Here is a 15,021-nt window from a genome sequence, read left to right on the forward strand (position 1 = left end):
CAAGACTACTGAAACAATGTATTTTGATTACTTTTTGCTTTGTTGTTGTGGGGGTTTTTTCATATGTACTATATTATATAGCAAATTAATGGACATTCCAATAAATTTATATTTGCTTTTACTCCAATCTTAAACTGAATAATATAGCCCTAGGTTCCCAACTTATTAGTAAAGTTCCTAGTTTCTTTTTAACTTGATAAAACTACACATTGTTATATGTAATGATGTATCACACCATCTGCATCCCCTTTTTAAAAACCTAGGTCCACCTATAGCCACACCTCTGCCACATGCCTCCAAGCTTGTTTGGTTTCAGACGTTTTTACTGTTAGACATCCCAGTTCCCAGGGGAGCAATCTGATTTGACCAAGGTTTGAAATCCCTCAGGGTAACGAGGACCTAAAACCTATATCTTCCACTTCCCGAGTGCTTTAACTATAAGGATATTGGGCAAAAAGTAGAGTTGTATCCCCATTGTGGTTTCTGAGTTGAATTCCATCCTGCCAATATGAGTTAGATATGCTCTGAACATGTGTAATGGATCAAGCCACTCAATGGGCTTAGGCAAATCCCCAGCACCAAAGCGGATCACAAAGAAACTTAAGTGAGTTAGGTGCCTCACTGATCAAACTTGGTCACTTCCAGACATGCACAGAAGCCTAGTTGTAGACACCAGAGGAAACTTGCAGTCCAAAATGGAGATACTACCTGAAATTATGTGTCCACTGAGTTCTGTGGCTGGTGAAGTACAGCCAAACTGAATCTCTTTTTCACACTTAAGGTGACATTACCTGTTACCCTTGGATCATACGTAGGACACTTAAAATGTGAGCATCTACATGTTAAAGCTCATTAACTCATGCTAAATGCCTTCCAAGTTTCTCAAATTTATGCCACTTCAGTTGAGGGTTAACTTGGGCTGTGAGACCTACCTTGTGGTAAGGTAACTTCAGTCTATGACACAGACATAAAATGAGCAATTTGCAGTCCTCCAGCATCCCAGGATGCACCACCCACACCCTCTACCCCAACAGGGATACAACCCAGGTGTCCTGGTTCCTAGCCATGCCCTTGGCTCACCAACCCCGTCACCCCGCTCCACCCCCTGCCCAGTGACAACTCAGAGCTGTGCAGGCAGGAAATGTTATTAACATGTACCATGGGACCATTCACAGAACGTTTTAACTTTAACATCATTTTACATTTCACAGATTTAGTATGGTCTAAGTTTAAGGTGTCACTTCACTCTTAGATGGCTACATTTTATTTAAGTCCCTTTTAGTCACTGCTGAGACCAAACTGGAACTGATTATTTATCAATGGGAACTCAGGGGAAAAAAAACCCCTCTCTCTTCCTCCTCTGGTTTCTTTTCAATTGACAGAAAGTGCCTAACAAGAAACTCCCCCCCCTGCCCCCAATGTAATTATACCTTTCCAAACATCCATCAGTTAGAGAGAGTATTCTCCATTTTGGCTTGTAGCTCTGAAATGATCTACTCCATACAATACTATACCCAGGTAATTCAATGGCATTGATAAGACAAGATGTGTGACTTTTTAATGTGATCATCTTAGTCCAAAATATACTGTAAAGGGGAGGGTTCATTTTTGTTTTTGCTCCCACCCTAGAATTTAGTGGTGTATGAAAATTCGTACACCACTGTAGTGTTCATTAAAATTCAGCTTTTATAGCTCTTTTTGTTGTTGTTAAGTTACTCAGGGCACATCCATATTGTGCCCCTAAGACCCTCTGAGAGCGACGCTATCCAGCATGCCCCATTCTCACTTATATGTGCCAAATCCATAAATGCAGTAGTGAAGGCATTTTAGGAGCCTGGCATGCTTGAGAGCAGCCACAAAGACAGAGAACTTGAGAACAGTCACTGGGAGTGCCCTCAAGTACCATCACCACTGCAATTTCAAGCTTGGCAAATGCTGGAGAATATTCTCCTGTGAGTGGGCCAGGGATGTAGCTAGACAAGACAAGCAGAGGCCTTCATGTGCCTACCAAAACTGGGCCAATTTATCATCATATTTATTTGCTTATTAGTGATAACCACTCTACTGCTTTCTCTCTGTTTGGTAGGGCTAGTTAAGCGCATATCCATAGTAACTATGTCAAATAGTAAACTAGATTTTCAACTAAAGAAGACACGTCTGCTTTCCTAAAAAAATGTTTGTTTTTTGGCAGAAGTGTTTTGCTTTGTCTTTGCTAAAATGGGGGAAATTATTCTTAAATGAAAAAACATGTTTTCTATTATGGGGAGGGGTGCATAAAATTCCATTTTCCTACCAATTCTACAGTTTGTATTTTTCAATTGTAATTCTATTAGGGGAAAAAAAATGCCACTTTGCTCGGTTTGTGGTGGTCTGTGCACAATGAGGTACAAATCCTAGTTTGGACCGTCAGACATTTTTTTAATAAATAATTTGCCATGACTGCAATAGTTCAAAGTCCACAAATTAGAAGTTATTTTTAGGCAAATCTTGTACAAAATATTTATTTTTCTCTCTTTTATTTGTATGTTTTAGATTTAACCAGCTCTACTGCAACAACAACTTATTTTTCCACCGTCTCCGTCTCATCCCCTAAGGCGGTCATTCCAGAGAACACAGTTCATCCTTATTTTATGCCTTCCTGTGGACCTTCATACTTGTCTTCACCCCAGCAGCCCTCCTCATCAGTTTTCCTCAAGGATCACAAAGACAGGGTTACACATCCTTTTCCTCCTTGCCAGATATCTGATGAAGAGAGCGAGAATACTAGCATACTGAATCTCTTACCAGATAATTCAAGGGATTCTGCTGGAAAAGTGAACAGTTTTGAGAGCAGAACTCTCCGGATATCTGGTGGGAGTTGGGGGATATTTCCCACGCAGAACAAAGCAGCCATGTCTGACCATTTTATGCCTTCTGCTAAAGGCTCCTCTAATGTGGACACTACACAGAAAGTCATGGTCACTCTGGAAGAGATAAAACATACAGTTTTTGGACTGCAAGGAGATATAGGTAACATGGCCAAGGAGCTGCAAGCCATTGGTAGTCAGTTGGCAAGTGTGGTCAGTGATGTTCAGCATATGAGCCAATTTTTGACAGCTCCCCAAAATACTAAGGAATCCCTTAGTCAGCTGTAATTTTCACAATGGCTACTTCAGCTTTACTGGAATTTTCTGTATTTCCTTTCCTTAACAATATTTCACATTGGTCATCAGACCTTTTTCATAGCATTGAAAATTTACAGCCAGAAAGGCACATGGCTGTTCTGTTCTTTTCATGGAAATAAATTATTCACATCTTATTCTTTGAGTTTTGTTAACATTTGAGCTACTCTTGCCGTCTATTTCCCAGGAGTTTCAGCCTTAGGCATTCTCACAACACACAGGACAAAGCTTTTGCGTAAGCAGTTCTGCCTAGGCAGTTACTTGGTAATCAGCAATAAACCTATTATTTGCTGGGTGTCCTTATACTTCCGGGCCTATGTCAAACTGTAAATAAAAACATTTTTGAGGAGAAAAATGGAAGTCTGCACCCCCTTTGAAGTATTACAGGTGTCATATTAAGGCAAACCATGAGTACTCACAAGAAGTAGGAGCCAGAGGGTGAAAGATTTAATGACCAAAAATGTTGCAGGTTAGTTATAAGAACAAAAAACTGAAAATGACAAGAAGACAGCAGGAGGTGCACTGGGGAAGAGAAACCAGCAGAGAACCTAAAAGGCATCTCATATAACACAAAACGTGACTTATAACAACTACATGAATCATTACTTTTCCAGGCTGGCAGCCTACCTTACTGCACTTTTCTACTATTTGTTTCTCTCGTCACCGATTAGCTAAGGACTGCAGCCCTATATATTAAAAGCCACATACTCTTTTTCTTTCCAAAGCAAAGAATTAGCCCTTGGCACCCTTCCCAAGCTGAATCTTTTCTATGGGGTAAGAACTATTTCCATATGCCTCGAAAATGGTCATAGTGACATCACCATGATGTTCCACAAATGGGAGAGAAGCACAATTTCTGAGATGAGGTAATATTTTTATTGGACCATCTTGTATAGTTGGGAGGAACATGAGATAACCTTTGGGCACTGATAACTCTTTATCAGGTCAACTCTTCCACCTGTTGAAGTTGGGCCAATAAAAAGGTACTATGCAACCTCACAAATCTTGCTCCTCTAAAATGCCTAGCAACTTTGGCCTTGCCTGCCACAAGAAAAAGTAGGTGAACCTGCTGGTTGTCCCTAAGCAGCCAACCTCTGCCCAATGTAATAGGTCCATTTTAAGACTAGAGACCAGGAGTTTCTAAGGATGAAGTAGCACCCACTAAATTCTACACCTAGCTAAAATAAATGCCACTAGCCCACCTGCAGAGACTACATCAGCCACCAGTAATCAAAAAAAGTCTTCAAGCCCAATTTATTCCCACCAGCACCATGCAGGCTGTGCGGCATGGAGCCAGATATGTTGATTCTGCACATCTCTTAGATAGCCACTTACAATGTGCTTTCTTTAGCACTAACTAGAATCTGATTTTTTTTTTTTTACCTTCAGCAGGGTTGCTAGACAAGAAAATATTAACCACCTTACTTTCACTGGAATTGAATGCATCCAACAGTGCAATGGCCCCCAAAGGCACAGGGAAGTACATTTTACAAATCTTGTGCCCTTGGGGACAGCAGAGAAAGAATCAAGGTCTTCACCGGAAGGAAGATACAGATATGATTCAGTTAGATAAGCTAAATAGGCTCAAACCACATACCTGGTTGGATCAGAGACCTCTAAAGAATACCTATGTACTGCAGTAAGTAGTGGTTGCAATTTGGATGTGGCATTTTCTCCTTAAAGCAAATATTTAACCAGTTGCTCAATAAAGTGAATAGGAGTCATATGCTGCTCTAGGGCCTATCCACTGGCAGATCCAGGATTGTGGTGAAAGGGGTGCAGCTACTCCCACTGCAGCTGTGTGGCGCATGCCCAGTGAGTTCTTCGAGCTCCATGGCATGTCAGTGAAACACCTGCTGGAGCTCCACATGGCCTCTGAGCTCACCAGATTGTCAGTGCAGGGTCTGGCAAGAACTGCTTTCATATAGCTCCCGAGCCCAGGAAATGGGCACCACCAGCATTCATCTTCCCTTCCTCCCACTCTGCCCTGAACTCAGCAACAGGGGGAAAGAGGGGATGGGCAGTGAAAGCATTCACTCCCTGGACTTCAAAGCTGCTTGAAAACGAACTGTGGCCAGAGCCTGTGTGGTGACCTCAGGACACATGCAAAGCCCTGCAGGCACTAAGCTGACATGCTGGTGAGATTAGAGAGCTCACAGTGCATGTGCCACACAGTTGAAGGGGGTCCAACTACACTGCCACCCATCCCTGGATCTGCCTCTGGTCCTATCTATCTTTCAGATGAAATATAAAACAGAAGTCCTGCATATCTGATATGCATCACATGAACTCTCTTCCTGGCCTCTTCATACAAGTAAGGGTCATTCAGTTTCCTAGGCAAAATATAAAGAGATTTTGGTTACCTTAAAATTCTTTCCTGCAATTTTACCTTGAAACAGATATACTTTACTTCCTGTCCTGAACTGCTGCATAATGTTGCTTTGATCAATTGAAATTCATTCTTCTCATCCTACATTTTAGCAATGAGTATACTACTCCCTGCGATTAGTTTGCATATTGGTTTTAGCATTTGGGGATCTTTTAGGATGCTATATAAATGCACAGATGTAAATTGAGGAGGAGAACTTTCCAGAGAAACAAGACCTGGCAGAAAAGACCCCACTTCCTATGCTCTTGAAACGTTATAGCAGATGATCAACGATTCCAGTCTTAACAGAGTCAGACAACAGGACAGAAGTTGATCCCTCAGATACACTTCTCGTTATGTAAAGGTGCAAACGCTGCTTAAACTCTAATATAAATTGCCACAATTATCCAATATTTTCCATTAAGTGGGTCACCTTCCTCAGGGAGTGGTGCTTGGTGGCCACTGCTGCTGCTTCAGCCCCTTCCAAAATGGCCATTATACTTCACTGTTTAAAAAAGATATTGCAGCACCCATAGACACTTGCTCCTTGTGACTTTCTGGCAGAGGCTGTAGAAATTTGCTCCTTGATGTATTCTGGCTGAGTCATGCCTCTAGGGACTTGAACAGGGACTTGCTTGAACAGAATAGCCTCTTTGCCCCCACAGCCCTGAAGCTCCCTTGAAAGCCAGGATATATACTCTTAAACTAGGAGACAAGTGAAAACAACAGGAAGTTAATGAGATTTGTGCACCAATACAAAAGAACTGGCTGATGGCTCTGAGGGCACAGACGGAAAATAAATATAATGATAACAGAGGTTCATCGATTTGAGAAACTAAGAACTGGAAACAGAAGTGGAAATGCCAATAATAGACTCAGTGTGGCTGACTTCAAGTGGCGGTTTAAACACCATCTGATAAAGGACTAACAGGAGAATAAGTGACTAGTGAGTTTTGTTTGGAAGGGAGTATGCGGTGGTAGAAAGGATGGATGGCCCTGTTTGTCATGCTTCAGTGGAAGACACAACTGTGGTTAATCAAAACCTGTCTGGCACTGACAAATATATTAAAATCCACCGTGGGCACACCACCCTCCCCTTTCCAGAGAAGACAGTGACATAGCTCTGCTGTAGCTGCTGCTAAATTGAGCTGTTTGATTCTCTTTTACATTTAAGGGAAAGACCCCTAATGGGAGGTTCCTGTTTGGGAATTAAATCCTCCCTTCCTCCCAAACCCATAAATGTGTCTAATAAATCCAGGTGCGGAGGACCAACAGCACCAAAGCACAGAGGAGATGAGGATTTGATGATCTGCACAAGCTGAATAACAAGCAGACGCTGACAGAAATTGCAATGCAAACCCTCCACCTCCAGATGGGGCATGGAACAACTGATGTTGGGCCATGTACCCTGGTCAAATTCAGTTTGGGCAATGGCGTACCCTGCTTTTTAACTGCACGTGCGATTATCTACTTCTTGTCCTATGCATCTTGCTAGTGTATCTGTTCAGTGTGAAACTTTAACTGCGTGAGAGAATTTCATTTTAACTTAGATTTTTTTTTTTAGCAGCAGCCTGTACTTTTCATGGACAAAAGCAAATCCATCACAGAAAGTTGCTCATTCCTGTTGACCTTTCATAACATTAAAGGGCTGAAAATAAAACCAGGCATTCAAAGTCATTAATACCAAAATATTTGACCTTGGTATGTTGATATGGCAAGTTCCTTTCACAGGTGACATTCCAAGCATTTCCTCACAGGTCTCTGGAAGGCCTCAATTCCTTACCAGCCAAAATAGGATACACAACACAGACCATGTATAAGTTCCCTGCTTTATCTTTACAGCTTTAGTGTGCAGCTCCTCTTAGCTCTCAACCCTCATGTTTCATACTCTGGGACAGATTTCTCATTACAGAAGTGGTAAAAACAGATATGATCAACTCAAGTTTTAAAATACAAGCTGTGCAACCTTATTTAGTGATGGAATAATCTTAAACCTCCATATTTCAGTCTTCAGAAACATAAGGAGCTATTCTTCAATGCTGTCTAGTGGTAGGAGGTGTACATTAGAGCTGTGTGAAGCTTCGGGTGGTAATTCGATTCAGAGGAGATTTGGCCTGATTCGGTGGCCGAATCTCCGAATCTGAATGGAATCAGGGGACCAATCTAAAGGTCTGAATTGATTCAAAGCTTGTTGAATCTTCTGAAAAGATTTGGAGAGCTTTGATGATTCAGGCAGTCGCCGGTGGCTGCAGCCCCCGACTCCAAACTGGTAAGTACTAGGGGCGGAGGAGGGGAGGCTGGGGGAGGGGACCATGGGGGGACCCCTGCCAGCCCCCCACCTCCCCCCGATTTCCCCCACTCCCCTCCATGACTGCCCTGCCTGCCTCAGCTCCCGGTACTTTAAAAAAAAGCCCCAGTGCTCACTGGGTGCTTTTGGGCGGAGGGGTGATCCCCGCTGCCCCACACTGCATGGGAGGGCTCTGCTATGAGTCCCCGGCCCCCCCTCCCTCACCCGCCAGCCTCACACATGGGTGCCCTGCCCGGGTCAGCTCCGGCCCTTTAAGAAAAAAAAAAAGCTGAGAAAAGCCCCAGGACTCTCTGCTCCTGCAGTGGCCTCGGGGCTTCGGAGGACTCATGCAGAGCCCCCCACGTGGTGCAGGGCAATGTGAGCCAGCGGGAATCACCCCCTGCCGGCAGGAGCAGCGAGTCCGGGGTTTTTTTCATTTTGTTTTTTACTTAAAGGGTTGGAGCTGGCCCAGGCTGGGTATCCATGCGGGGGCTGGCAGAGCGAGGTGGAGGGGGGATCCCAGGGCTTATGTAGAGCCCCCCCCACACAGCGTGGGGCAGTGGGGGGTAGTAGGGATTGCTCCCCTGCCTGGCAGCACCTGCTGAGCCAGGGCTTTTTTTTTTTCCCAAATGCTGGGAGCTGGGGCAGCCATTGCCGGGCTGGGAGAATGGGCAGGGGATAGGCCTGGCTTGGCTTATTCGTAGATTCGGACGAATCAAATCAGGACAGTGATTCGAATCACTGAATCGAATCACTGTCCCCCGAATTGTCTGAATCTGAATCCAAAGTGAATACTAGCCACTTCGCACAAGCCTAGTGCACATTGTATCCAAACTTCAAGGGCATTCACAGTAATTAACACCTTTGTACTCATCCTTCTAGTCATCATTTCATCTGAAAGAGATGGACAGGAGTTCTCTCCTCAACTTCACACTTAGCGCTCTGCCCATTTTCTCTTCCTAATGGCAAAATTAACCTTCTTGTACCTCTAAATCACCCATAGCTCCCCCACAGAAAAGAAAATGACTTCCCCCAAATGAGGAGAAGCCTTACACTCTTTGTCCATCTGATCTGATAAGGCAGCAACATCTCCATCATGGATCATATGGGACTGTTCAGCCTAGAAAAGAGAAAACTGGGGGGATTTGGTGGCAGCTTACAAATATATCAGGGATGAGCATCAGGGGCTAGGTGAACAACTATTCACCAAAGCACCCCAGGGGAAAACCAGAAGCAATGGTCATAAACTCCTAGAAGGTTTCAGACTGGTATAAGGAAAAACTTCTTCACAGTTCATGTGACCAGACTCTGGAGTAGACTCCCAGCAGGGGTGGTGCAGGCACCTACCCTAGAGATCTTCAAAAGGAGACTTGATGCACACCTTGCTGGGATATTTGACCCCAGCAGTCTTTCCTGCCCAGACCAAGAGACTGGACCCAATGATCTCATGGAGGCCCCTTCCAGCCCTAAATGTCTGTGAACCACCCTGTGTTTTCTATGAGCTTTGTTCTTTTCCTGGCAGTTGATGCTCTGCTCAGTTGATGCTCTGCTCAGATGGTCATCCCACTCTTTAGGTATGAGGGAGCAGATGAGACTTGCCAAGAACAGAAGTAGAAGAACAGGCCAGCAAAGGAAATTTTCAAAATCAAGTTGCGATGGAACATAGAAAGGCATAGCACCCGCCCAGAATCCTAACGCCACAGCTTCTCCCTTCTGAAAGAAGATCCTTTTTTCTTCCAAGACTAGCCCCTTACTGCCTTCTCCAGTCCCACAGGAGTCTAGCATTTTCAAAAGTAGCTAGTTTTGGAAGTCCAGATTGTGTGCGACTGGCACAACTTTCTGGCAGCTCCCGTTGACTTTAGTTGCTTGTATTCAACTTTTCTGAATGCCAGGGCCTAGATATCTCAAGTACACAACTAAAGAATTGAGACATGCAAAATCAGGGCCCACTTCTGATCATGTTCATCATGGTGTACAAAAACTCAAGGGGACCAGCCAGTGCTTCAAAAGTTAAACAGCAGCTGTGTTCTATCCTGGAAATGTCTCAGCTTCAGTGATGTCTGAAATGCAGTTTCTTACGTACTTTGGGATCCTCAATGAGAAGAGGTAGAGAGATGTAAAATATTAAATCAATCATTGAGGAACACTATTATCTTCCTCATACACATATATAACTCCCATATATACACATGCACAGAGAGAAATGAATGGAGCTCACAATTTCTAAATAAAACACATAATTTATTTTCAGATTCTCCTTTCATAGAAGTAGAATTCTTTACCCTTATAAAACCACTGGCCTTGTAACACTGAATGAACATTTCTAGCCTCTAGACTAGTTTTGCTTAGACCATTAACATAATTAATCTTCTCTAACTCAGACAAATTAGCGTTTCCATGCGGCTCATTAATCTCTGCCTCTTCACCTAAAGAGGCCATGCTTCATGGCACCAATATTATGTAAAACAACAGCACGCCGGGAATATCTCCAAGACTGTGGAAGGGTTGAATAAGGCAAAAGCCCACTGACTGATTTTGTCTAGACATTTAAGTGGTGGTGGTGGCGATATATATATTAATATCTATATTGATATCGATATCAATAATATTATCTCTCTCTATATCTATATCTATAGATATACATATACACAGAGAGAGAGAGAGAGGGACTAAGAGGCTCAGTTTAGATCTTTAAACCCTCTGAGATTTGCTGCAATTTCATTTGGACTGGAATATGGGAATAAAGAAGTAGGCATTTATTGGTCACTTTGACAAAGGAAAGCTGCTGCTATCTTGAGAGAGAGCGAGAAAGAGAGAGAGAAAGCAAACCAAAGCACTTGTGCCTTAATAACTGTAATTAGTTCATTAATGATACTTAAGAAATCACAGACTTTCTGACAATCTCAAAAAAGGGGACAAATGAATAGGTTTTTTCCCAGCCCCCTTCAAATCTCCCCCTCAGTCTCTCCTCCGAAGTACTGTACTGCTCGTGCCAAGCCACCTATATATTCAAGGCTAGTAAGGAAGCTGTGCAGTGCAGAATATTTGTTCACCATAAAACAGCCACTGGTGACACTTGTTTCTCTGTTGTTTGAGCCTTGTTCACGTTCGGGATATGCTTCAATTATAGTCATCAGTTACTAACACCCAGAGTTCCTTCTGGCACCAATGCACATGTTTTGAGTAGATCAGCAAAGCATCTGTTGGGAAAGGTTAGTCCACCCTGATTTAAATCGCAGGTAAACCACCACAATGCAAACTACAGCTCACTTACCTATTTTAGGTACTTACATAGACCCCGTTACCACAGAATAGGAGTTCCTCTTAATCTTTTAATGCAAATATTCTCACCCTGTGGGGAGGTCTGTTGTCAGACTAAATCCTATTATTCCCATTTGATAGCTTTGAGGCACCCAATACTTAAATGACCTAGTCACAGTCATGCAGGAAGCCTGTGGCAAACCTGGGAACTGAATGCATTTCTCCCAAGTCCCAGGCTAGCATTCTAACTTATGAACCACCTTTCTTTTCTGATGGGTTTCTCATAGTTTTAACTTGCCTCCCTTGGAGGCTGGATACCAGTGCCTGCACTTTCCAGAGCAGGCCACACTGCTTACTCTCTGCTTGTGTCACACGTAGTATCTGGTTCTTGCAAAACAGCAACCAGCAGCAGGAGGCTTGGAAATGCTAATTTTAATTTTAAAAGATATATATAGATATAGATATCTATCTATCTATCTAGGAAGATTTCAGCAAATCACAGCCCAGAACAATCAAATGTTCTCATCTTACAGAGGATGTGGAAATCCTTTAGACTGCTAGATACAGCTGCATCAAGCCTTTTTCACCCAGGTCTCCTTGTTCAAATAATTATTCATATTTTTTCCCTGCCTTTGAACAAATCCTGCCTTTACTTCTATTTCCAGAGGTTGAGGTTCATTTTAGAAACTTCCTGCCTCCCTGTCTTAATGACTTCTTGGGACAGAAACCATGGGGCTGAATATCTCTGGCTGACATAAAATGGCATTGCTCCACTGAAGTCAGCTGAACTTCAAGCCCTTGTCTTTCTATGTAAAGTATTATGGAGTTATGGCAACTGTTATACACAGTTGTATGCATTACCATCATCATTCTAATATAGGCAGTCCTCAACTTACAATGTTTTGAGTTACAACGTTTTGCACTTGCAATGTTTATAAATTGACACCCTGTTTCAACTTTGTGACGTCAGGTTTGACTTTACAATGTGCGATCCAATGCGACACCACGCCAGCAAACAAGTTCACTGTGTCGCTCATCTCCCTGGAGAACATCTGTCCAAACTTCCTTGGACACTTTTTTTTAAGAAAGCAGACAAGACTCCAGAAAAACCTGCAGCCAAGTCTCCAGAGAAGACTCCAGCCAAGAACCCTTCAAAAAGTCCAACCAAGAGCCCTTCAAAACGTCCAGCAAAGCCACCTCAAAGAAGTCCTTCCAAATCAATGATTGCTATTTACAATATAAATACATTAATGTAGCTATGCAGGGGTTTAGGTTGTAGCCGTGTTGGTCTAAGGATATAGGCAGACAAGGTTCCTTGGGTGAATTTGATATCTTTTATTAGACCAACCCAAACGGTTGGAGAATATTTATTAAGCAAGCTTTCGGGTTCAAAAACCCTTCGTCAGGCTAAGGAAGCTGCAGCAGTTGCAGTTGGAATGAAAAGTAAACAAGCCAGGGGCTGGGCTGGGGAGTCAGTTGCCAGGCAGATTGTAATGTATCAAAAATCCAATGTCTATGTTTAGTCCCTGATCTCTAGTATCCAGCAGGTTGATGAAATGGAGCTCATAGGCTTGTCTCTGGGAAGTGTTGTGTAAATTTCCCTTGAGGATCAGGACTGAGAGATTGGAGAGAGAGTGGCCCTCCTGTGAGAAATGTGCCCCCACCGGTAATTGGGTGTTTCTGTCTTTGATGGATTTCCGGTGTGCGTTCATTCTGGTGCGCAGTTGTTGTCTGGTCTCTCCTACATATCTTCCATCAGGGCATTTGGTGCATTGGATGAGGTATACTACCTTCCTGGAGGTGCAGCTGTAAGATCCTGGGATGCTGATGGCTCTGTTGTGGGGTATAGTAATAGTGGAGGTGGTGGAGATGTGGGGGCAGGTTTTGCATTTCTTGTCATGGCACGGTCTGGATCCTTTTGGTGTGTTCTGGGGTTGAGGAAGTTTGCTTCTGGTGATGAGGTTGGCGAGGTTCGGTGCTTGTCTGAAGGCTAGGATGGGTGGCTCTGGGAAGATCTTTTTAAGAATAGGGTCTTTTTCTAATATGGGTTGCAATTTTTTGAGGATTTTCCGTATAGGTTCAAGGGATGGGTGATAGGTCATAACCAGCGGTGTGCGATTTGTGGGTGTTTTTCTTCTGTACTGCAGCAGTTCTTCACGTGGTATCCAGGTGGCTCTTTCAAACGTGCGATCTACCTCTCTGGAGGAGTGTCCTTGCTGGGTGAAAGTCTTTTTAAGATTGGTGAGGTGGCAATCCTGGGTATTCTCTTCAGTACAGATGCGGTGGTATCTGAGGGCTTGGCTGTATATCACAGCTTTTTTGGTGTGTTTCAGGTGTTTGCTGGTTCTGTGCAGATATGTATGTTGGTCTGTGGGTTTCTTGTATACTGTGGTCTGTATTTTACCCTTCTGGATACTGATCATTGTGTCTAAAAAGGGGATGTTGGTGCTGGAGTATTCTAAAGAAAGTCGGATGGAGGGATGGTGACTGTTGAATTTCTGGTGGAACTCAATTAGAGATTCCCGGTTCTCACTCCAAATGATGAAGATGTCATCGATATATCGTAAGTGCAGCAAGGGTTTGATGGTTCAGTTCTTGAGGAAGTCTTCTTCCAGGTGGCTCATAAAAAGGTTGGCATACTGTGGGGCCATTTTAGTGCCCATAGCTGTTCCCATCATCTGGAGGAAGTGTTGATTATTAAAAGTGAAATTGTTGTGTGTGAGGATGACGTGTATAAGCTCAGTGATATCTTTGGGTCTGTATTCTGGGTTGTAATCTTGTTCCTGTAGATATGTAAGGCGGGCATGGATGCCGTCCTGGTGTGGGATGTTGGTGTATAGGCTGGTAACGTCCATGGTGGCTAGGAGTGTATTGCTGGGAAGGTGGTCTATGTTTTTAAGTTTCCGTAGCAAGTCTGTGGTGTCTTGGACAAAACTTGCTCTGTGGGTGACAAGCGGTTTTAGGATGGATTCAACAAAACGTGATATTTCCTCAGTTAGGGTCCCATGGTTGGATATGATAGGTCTGCCAGGGTTCCCTTGTTTGTGGATTTTAGGGAGCATGTAAAAAGTCCCCGGGTTAGGTAGCAGGGGGATCAAGGTCTGTAGTTTTTCTTGTAATCTTGGTGGAAATGATTTGATGGTATTGTTGAGTTTTTTGGTGAAAAGGGGAGTAGGATCTTCTTGTAGTTCTTTGTAGTAGGTGGTGTCAGAGAGCTGTCTGTTGGCTTCCTTTATGTAATCCTCACAGTTTAGGATGACTATGGCTCCTCCTTTATCTGCTGGTTTTATTACTATTTGGTGGTTAGATCTTAGAGATTCTATGGCCTTTTTCTCTGGTAGAGAGAGGTTGTTGTGGTGGTGCGTGTTGCTGATTATTTCATTGTTCATTCTTCCCCTGAAGTAGTCAATGTAGCGGTCAATAGCTTAATGTAGCTATATTACTTATCTATAATTGATTGAGTACAAAATTCTGGGATATTTTTACTGAAAATAGGGTATCAGGCCTTGGTTCAGGAACCAATCCCCCATTTATAACATTGTTTCTTATGCGAAAATTGGTTCTGAGTTACAATGTTTTGACTTAAGATGAGGTTTTCAGGAACCAATTGTGTCGTAAGTCTGAGGACTGCCTGTATTACAAAAGCCTAAGTCTGTCTGTCTGTCTGTCTGTCTGTCTGTAACTTTATTTGTGCTCTGATTGGCTGACAGAAACAGCCAATCAGAGTGCTCCAAGCATGGGGGAGTGCTGCCATGATTCCACAGCCTCTGAGGACCGGACAGAGAGTCCCACCCCGCTCCCTGCAAGCAGTGCTGAGGACTGGCCAGGGGCCAGGGTGCTGAGGACTGGCCAGCACTGGTGGCCTCGGCTCCCCCACCCCACTCCCTGCGAGAGGCAGAACAGCGGCAGCATGGGGCGTTAGGTGGCGGCACTCCATCCCAGCC

The 15,021-nt window shown here is 43.6% G+C and overlaps 1 protein-coding gene and 2 long non-coding RNA genes across 4 annotated transcripts in view; 1 reads left to right on the forward strand and 2 right to left on the reverse strand.

Annotated features, from left to right (window-relative positions):
* The window catches only part of ENTHD1 (ENTH domain containing 1), a 73,133-nt gene extending 69,757 nt beyond the window's left edge, over positions 1-3,376 (forward strand). Inside the window, exon 6 of the mRNA XM_006264025.3 lies at positions 2,533-3,376. Within this exon, the coding sequence (XP_006264087.2) occupies positions 2,533-3,134 (602 nt within the window). The 3' untranslated portion in view covers positions 3,135-3,376. The remainder of the gene's footprint in view (positions 1-2,532) is intronic.
* Positions 1-15,021, reverse strand: part of LOC132250130 (uncharacterized) — a 120,376-nt gene that overhangs the window by 64,659 nt on the left and 40,696 nt on the right. The window lies entirely within an intron of this gene.
* Positions 1-15,021, reverse strand: part of LOC132250129 (uncharacterized) — a 53,252-nt gene that overhangs the window by 7,459 nt on the left and 30,772 nt on the right. Inside the window, exon 3 of one of the 2 annotated variants that reach the window (XR_009461709.1) lies at positions 2,664-2,742. The exons of the other annotated variant lie outside the window; for it this stretch is intronic. This is a non-coding gene — a long non-coding RNA (uncharacterized LOC132250129). Of the gene's footprint in view, positions 1-2,663; positions 2,743-15,021 lie in introns of those variants that run through there. 2 annotated transcript variants of the gene reach the window in all.

This window comes from Alligator mississippiensis, chromosome 4 (genome assembly GCF_030867095.1).
Source record: "Alligator mississippiensis isolate rAllMis1 chromosome 4, rAllMis1, whole genome shotgun sequence".
Taxonomy (NCBI): Eukaryota; Metazoa; Chordata; order Crocodylia; family Alligatoridae; genus Alligator; species Alligator mississippiensis.